We start from the raw sequence: 8,238 nt of genomic DNA on the forward strand, positions 1-8,238 counted from the left end.
AAAGTACATGAAAACAATGTAATTTTATAAGCAAATATTGTTTCAGGTAGCTTCCAATTCTGTATACGCAATTCTGTATTCACAGGCAACTCTAAAAACCAAATCTACCCTGTACAAATGAGAATAAAGATATATTGAAATTAAAAAAAAAAAAAAAGAGTATTTCTGTGTTATAGTATCCAGCTGTATGCTTCGAAAGCTTTTAGTCAGTATAAATATTGATGCAGGAGGAGACAACATCTCTAGGTATTATAAAATTTATTTGTATCTCTAAAAAAGAAGCAGTGAGCTGGCAGGAGTTTCATGTGCACACCTAAACAGATTTGTTAACTTGGCCACAGTGTATCAAACAAACCATATAAATACTCAAATTCTTTGATTGAAATTCTGTACCAGTAGAAGGAAAATCACTTAGGAATTAACCCCTCTGTGACTTTTTAGTTATTAAAATATCTTTTTAGAAAAATATATGATGATAACCAGAGAAAATGCTTACATTCTCATGTTAAGAATAAAAGGATACAGGCTTACATAGATAAATATAGTCACCAGGCTTTATAAACATATAAAATTCTTTATCCTCAGAAAGCAGTTTTTTCAAAAATGAAAAACACTTTACTGAAAATATACAATGGAAGATCAGACTGTTAGGAACAGGTCCATCAGCCTGTACTCATGATTTCAAAATCCAAGCTGTGAAAACTAAGTTTGTTTATAATTCATTTGACAGTAAAGGACAGCTTGAAACAATATGAAAAGAATCAGAGTCTATCTCATTTGGCATAAATATTCTTGTATTTCATTGCCAGGTACTGCTTTGTTTGATTTACAGGTTTATGTGCCAGAGCTCACAAGGTATGTTAAGTGAGGTACAATCTATGAACTTACTAAAATGGACAATTTTCTATATTCTCAGATACACCCCACTCCTAGAATTTCAGTTAAGGTACTGTGAATCTGTAACTTTTAAAATCGATTCTTTCTTTTTTATCTGTAAAAAAGGTTTCAGATTTGTAATAGAAAACTATAGTATAGCCTTTATTAAATTATATTTGCCAGAGGATAAATGAGTGAACAGGACATAAAAATGGAGATTTATGGTCTTTTTTGAGGTCAGTTCTTCGTTACAAAAGTTACATGCTATAATTTAACTTATATTACTCAATTATTTCAAAGGGTCTTAAAATATTCCACTGTATAAAAAAAATTTCTTAATATATCATTACCACTTTTCCAGCTTTCCTGATGGTTTGATATTTGGAAGGATTAATAGTTTTAGTTGATTTCTTCGTTTTTACTTTATCTAAAACTGCATAAACAGCAAAACATAATCGAGCCATTCTTGGTAGGTCGCAAGTATTAATATCAAATTCCAGTGGTTCATTCCAAATGTGATCATTTTTCCCCGATATCTCTGAGCTTACGATGGTTTTACACAGGAGCTCAGTACCGTGAAAGAGACCAGCTCTGACGTGAACCTGTACCACAGGAGACAAAAACAAATACAGAATTATGGATATTACACCACTGAAATACATCTGTTTTGAAAAATGAAGAAACACATAAAGGAAGAAAAAGCACACTAATTCTTGGAAAGCCTATTTGTACATAAAATGACCATATTGAGTTAATCAGTACATTGTTCATTTAAAGTGTAATTAGTTTAACCTGCTTTATACTTATTAAATAGAACAGCTACAAAAGTCCACACTGGTCCAAGTGACAGGGGCCTCAAAGAGAAACCAAGATAATAAGTAAAAAAAAATTACTACCATATGCTTATTTCTACCAACTTCATTTACTTAGGGCTTGCCTCATTCTTCTGTGTGATGGGCTATGAAGGAAAAGATGAGTAGACACCAAAGTCTCTTTCTTCTTCTAACTAATTTATTAATATAATTCATAATTATATTTATAATCATATATACTATTATAATATATATAATTACAATATGGGAGCTCTGGTAGCATAGTGGCTAAGACACTTGACTGCTAACCAGAAGGCTGGCGGTTCAAACCCACCAGCCACTCCTCGGAAGGAAGATGGGGCAATCTACTTCCGTAGTGATACTGCCTCGGAAACCCAAGGTGGGGTCACTATGAGTCAGGTCCGACTCGACGGCACATAACAACAACAACAACAATTACAATATATATTGTTCATAATTATATTCATAATTATTAACTCGATACGCATTTAACAATATGCTATAAATTTAATCCCATAGATATAAAACAAGATGCCCAAAATCAATCCAAAATTCATTCAATTTAATGACAACACGAGTAGAAATAGAAATTAAACATTCAGGCTTTTCTCCATATTTTTAAACTGGCAGTTTTATGATTACGTATCTATAGCTTTAAACAATCTTCTTTAAGTACACGTCTCCAAACTAGTTTAGATGTTATTTCCCTTGTGTTCTCAGAAATTAGGCAAAAAGTCTGGGGACTTCAATTTTAAGTTTGTACAGACTGTGAATTAAAAAGAACAATTACAAAGGATTTACATACAGACCAGCACTTTCTGAAAATCTCTGAATCTACAAAATATGTTATACCCAAGGTATCTAAATGCTAAGAAATTAATAGTACTAGTATTTTTAATAGCCGACATGGGCCCCTGGAGAGAATAAGGGAAAGCGTATCAACAAACATTTTATTTCTCATTTTTCTAATTATTTTGTAAACAAAATGTTAATTGCGAATAAAAGCCATAAAAAAATTAAGAATCTCCATCATCAAGTTTTGTATCACATTTAGATGAAGTCTTTCAAGGCTGAAAAACAGCAATTTCACAGCTTTAAATACATTAACAAAAATGCTGTATAACATTCTATTATTTATTTTGTCTTCTGGAGTACTAATGTAAGGTAAAACTTCATTATCACAAAATATAATGAACATTCTATACCTTGAAATTTTCATTCAATTAAACTAAACTTGCATAAACTAACAATTAACTCTGCAAAATTAATTGTGAAGATAGAGAGAGACAGTTCTGCATAGGTACATAGAAAACAGCTTTTTCAGACAGACCTAAATTTGAACCCTGGCTCTATTACTTTCAAATGTTATGACCTTGGGCAATGTCATCTCATGAGATTTTTTTTTTTTTTTAAATGAGAGTAACTGAACCTACCTAACAAGGCTGTTCTGAGGCTTACATGAAATGTTGTTGTTCTCGTTAGGTGCCAACAAGTTGTCTCCTACTCATAACGACTTTAGGTACAACAGAATGAAACACCGCCCAGTCCTTCCTGTACCAGCCTCATGATCCTTGCTGTACTTGAGCCCATCATTGCAGCCACTGTGTCCATCCACCCAGTTGAGGGCCTTCCCCTTTTCTGTTGACTCTCCACTTTACCACATATGATATCCTTCTCCAGAGAATGGTTCCTTCTGACAACATGACCAAAGTAGGTGAGACAAAGTCTGGCCATTCTCACTTCTAAGGAGCATTCCGGCTGCCCTTCTTCCAGGACAGACCTGTTGGTTCTTTTAGCAGTCCATGATACTTGCAGTACTCCCTGCCAACACCACAACTCAAAGCATCAACTCTTCTTTGGTCTTCCTTACTTATTGTCCAGCTCTCACAAGCATATAAGGCGACTGAAAATACCATGGCTAGATGCACACCTTAGTCTTCAAGGAGACATCTTTGCTCTTCATCACTTGCAAGAGGTCTTTTGCAGCAGATTTGCCCAATGCAATATGTTGTGTGATGTCATGACTGCTGCTTCCATTGGTGTTGATTGTAGAACCAAGTAATGTGAAGTCTTTGACAACTTCAATCTTTTCTACATTTATCATGAAGCTATTTACTGGACCAGTTGTGAGGGTTTTTGTTTTCTTTATATTGAGGTGTAATCCATACTACAGACTGTAGTCTTCAATCTTCATTAGTAAATGCTTCAAGTCATCCTCACTTTCAGCAAGCAAAGGTGTGTTGGCTGTAGATTGTTAATGAGTCTTCCTCCAATCCTGTTGCCATGTACTTCTTCATATAGTCCAGTTTCTTGGCTTATTTGCTCAGCATACAGATTGAATACGTATGGTGAAAGGATACAACCTTGACATACTCCCTTCCTTTTAAATAATGCAGTATCCCATTGTTCTGTTCAAATGACAACTTCCTGATCTATGTATAGGGTCCTCATGACAATTAAATGTTCTGGAATTCCCATTCTCCTCAATGTTATCCATAATTTGTTACAATCCACACAATCGAATGTTTGCATAGTAAATAAAACACAAGTAAACATCTTTCTGGTATTCTTTGCTTTCAGCCAAGATCAATCTGACATCAGCAATGATATCCCTTGTTCCACGTCCTCTTCTGAATGCAGCTTGCATTTCTGGAAATTCTCTGTCAATATACTGCTCAGACAGACAAGTCCACCTTACTTTAGCTATTCCAAACCGCTCCACTCACTTCCTGGTCTCTTCCTGGGTGAAACCCCCAAGACAATGGCACCTAGTCATCCTTCAGACCTGGAACTGAGCTTACTTCTGTGGCTTCCAACCAAATGATGGATAGGCCTAGAAGGTGAACAATTACATGAAGTAGGTACACTCCTTAAAGCAATAAACCGTGGGAGATCAGAAGGGCAGGATTTACACAGGGAGAAAGCTCATAGATAGCTTTCATAGGAAAGAAAGACACAGGGAAAAGGTAGCCACAGGGAGGAAGTGGGAAGAGAACTGTTATAGTAGGGGAACTACAGCCTTCACTATAGATTACACCTCAACATAAAGAATATAAAATTCCTTACAACTGGATTAATAACCAACATCATAGATAAATGGAGAAAAGACTGAAGTTGTCAAGGATTCTCTTTTACTTGGATCCACAATCAGTGCCCATGGGAGTGGAAATCAAGAAATCAAATAACATGCTGCACTGGGCAAACGTGCTGCAAAAGACTTCTTAAAAGTGTTAAACAGCAAAGATGTCACTTTGAAGACTGAGATGCACCTGACCCAAGCCATAATATTTTGAACTGCCACATTATGCATGTGAAAGAAAGATCAAAGAAGAGTTGATGCCTTTGAATTTTGGTGCTGGGAAAAAATATGAAATGTACCATAGACTGCCAGAAGAATAAACAAATCTGTCTGGGAAGAATTACAGCCAGAGTGCTCATTGGAAGTGAGGATGGTGAGACAATTATCAGGAGGGACTAGTCCCTGAAGAAAGACATCATGCTTAGTAGTAGTACAATGTCAGCAAAAAATAAGAAGACCCTCAACATGATGGATTGACACAGTAGCTGGAATAATGGACTCAAACATAGAAAAGATTGTGAACTTGGTGCTGGATGAGGCAGTGTTTCATTCTGTTCTACACAGGGTCATTATGCATTGGAACTGACTCAATGTTGCCTAACAACAACAACAAAGTTGTTCATTTAAAAAAGCCATCTGTCTCGCAGATTCCTGGGGCTTAAGAACACGTTCTGCTTTCCAGCAACCCCAAGGACACTAGGGACCTGCAAGATGGGAGTTGGGAGGTGGGGTGGGGAAGAGGGCAGGTGATCATGGTAGGACTTTTTCCTTGTTTCAACAATCATGTTATATTAATTGAAAACAATTAATTTAGAAAATTAAAATTAAAAAATGAAATTACCACTAAAACAAAAAAGAGGCTAATTAGGCATAAGCACATTCATCAAAAAGAACAGTCTAGCTGAGAATATAAGAGCAAAGGCCCTTATTTCAATGATAGCTGACCAAAGAATCTTTAATGTCAATGTACAAAAGCAAGCCATTGGTGATTTTTGGCAAGGTACTCCCGAATATATTATCATGCCAGTAAACACTGAAAACTAACTGAATCTCTTTATCTTGGATCACAAAACTATTCACTTAATTTCCTGCCAAACAAAATAGGGGAAATGCATGCTTTACACTTTCAGAGAAAATGCCTTGTTAGGTCTTTATTTAATTATACAGGGTTGTGCAATAAATTCCCATGTGCTAACAACTTGTGGTCTATAATGTCATCTATTTTCTTACAGGAAATGATATTACATTTTCTCAGTGTTCAGCAAGTTTAAGAGGGAAAAAAAAAAAACCAAACTGAGAGAGGAGTCCGAATACAGCTCTGAGCAAGGCTAAGAGAGGAGGTTAAGTTTGCATAGGAATATGCAAGCCCTAGGTTTAAATTTCACTTGCTGAATTTCTGATCCAAAATATACATTTCTTTTCTAAATAAAAGATACTGGAAAAATAATGTAAATCTTGCCAACAAACTGCTAACTATCACAAGACTACTTTAGAACAAAAATTTTCAATAGTCTTACAGTAAAATGCCAAATTCTATCTCATATAATTGATCGATACAGGCAAAACTTCATCTTCTATGTGACATTAAGTTTATTGAAGAGTTATTCAAATAAAGGAAAGGATGGGAAATTCAAACTTTAATAAGTACTCACTTTTACAGTTTCTTCTGTGTTAAGTTTATTTCCCTTAACCAAGATAATTTGGAAAGGATTATTATTTTCCCAAACATGCTATAAAAGAATAAAACACAAAGTATTTTATTGAAAGAAATGAATATTCTATACTAGCAATGAAATTGTCTTAACAGTTCTCAGGTCTATTAGCAAAATGAAAATACCTCTGAAATAACAATTGAACATCACATATATTAAATTAAGCATCATATACATTGGCACTTAGTTTTCATGGCAAAACATAAGCAAAATTCTACTATTGCTAAGAGATATCACTAAAACAATGAAGATAGAAATGAACAGTACTAAAAGTTTTGGATAAATTAATGATCCATTGTTTAAATTAACACAGGGATAATATCTTAATTCTCAAGGAATTAAGATACATACAATTTGCTGAGATTAAAGAACTATTATAAAATGTTAAATAACTTTTCCAATGAACACACACTTAGAATCTGTTTTACATTACATTCTGGAAAAGTAGTACCTTTGATATATTTACAGTCTATAGGACTCAATAACATGAAGAAAGGAAATTACATCAAAACCACTACTATGGTTAAGTTGATATATATGTACAAATAAATCAAATAATTCTGCACATCTAACTTTTCTACAAGTCCATCTCAACTTATTCACTGAAGTTCTGTGTTTAAAGTCTAATATTAAAAAAATCTCTAACTTGAGGGCATTTTTCTTTTGTCCAAGAGAACACCAAAACCACATGCGATATATTTATATTTTTACGTAACTTAACTAAATAAAAAGAGTAGCAGTTAGGTAATTTAAAAATAAATGGTAATGGATTTTCAGCTTCTGGTCTTAGCAGAAGAAGAAGTGAGGAAAGAAAGTATGTGTGAGGCTTAAGCATACATTCTAACAAAATCACATGCCTTTGGGTTTATCAAAGGTTCATCCATGAAACTTACAGAAATAATTCGCGTTTTCTTTGGTGGTAAAGGAAGAGGAAGGTTAGAGGAATTTCGGTTTATGGCAGCTTCTATTGCAATCATTTCCTGTTCATACATCTTCTTGATTTTGCAGCATTCCACTAGTATAAAATGAGGCAAGGTCCTGTTCATTACACAGTTCCGGATATACTACAGTGGCAAAAAAAAAAAATGTATTGTTTACACATTTATATATAGATTGTTGATCAAACATTTAAATCAATATAACAGTACAATTAGATTAAGTAACACTATATATTAAATTTGGGAGCTCTGGTAGCATAGTGCCTAAGGCACTTGACTACTAACCAGAAGGCTGACATTCAAACCTGCCAGACACTCCTGGGAAGGAAGGTTGGGCAATCTACTTCCGTAGTAATAGTGCCTCAGAAACCCAAGGAAGGGTGACTATGAATTGGATCCAACTTGACAGCACATAACAACAACAACATATATTAAATTCACTGTGAACATATATCTCACATAAACACCACATCAAGAATATGAGAATCTAAAATTACAACACAAAATAAAAACTCTTTGCCATCAAGTTTATCGAACTCATAGCAACCCTACAGGACAGAGAAGAATTACCCCATAGGGTTTTCAAAGCTATAATCTTTACAGAAACAGACTGCTACATCTTTCTCCCACAGAGTGGCTGGTGGGTTCCAACTGACAACCTTTGGGTTAGCAGCCAAGTGCTTAACCACTGTGTCAGAGGGTTTCTTGTAACATATAAAACAGCTACCATAAATGGAAGATCAGAGTAACTAAAAACTGAGCTAGCTCTTAAAGGCATAACACTTCTTTTTTTTTTTTTT

At 34.6% G+C, this 8,238-nt stretch overlaps 1 protein-coding gene across 1 annotated transcript in view; it reads right to left on the reverse strand.

The window, feature by feature from the left end:
* Positions 1–8,238, reverse strand: part of PIK3CB (phosphatidylinositol-4,5-bisphosphate 3-kinase catalytic subunit beta) — a 164,281-nt gene that overhangs the window by 90,356 nt on the left and 65,687 nt on the right. The window contains exons 5-7 of the mRNA XM_007947506.1: positions 7,394–7,564; positions 6,441–6,518; positions 1,227–1,478 (exon numbers count right to left, since the gene is read on the reverse strand). Of these exons, the coding sequence (XP_007945697.1) occupies positions 1,227–1,478; positions 6,441–6,518; positions 7,394–7,564 (501 nt within the window). The remainder of the gene's footprint in view (positions 1–1,226; positions 1,479–6,440; positions 6,519–7,393; positions 7,565–8,238) is intronic.

The sequence above is a fragment of the Orycteropus afer genome, unplaced genomic scaffold, assembly GCF_000298275.1.
Source record: "Orycteropus afer afer isolate SDZICR_OR568_19922 unplaced genomic scaffold, OryAfe1.0 scaffold00188, whole genome shotgun sequence".
Lineage (NCBI taxonomy): Eukaryota > Metazoa > Chordata > Mammalia > Tubulidentata > Orycteropodidae > Orycteropus > Orycteropus afer.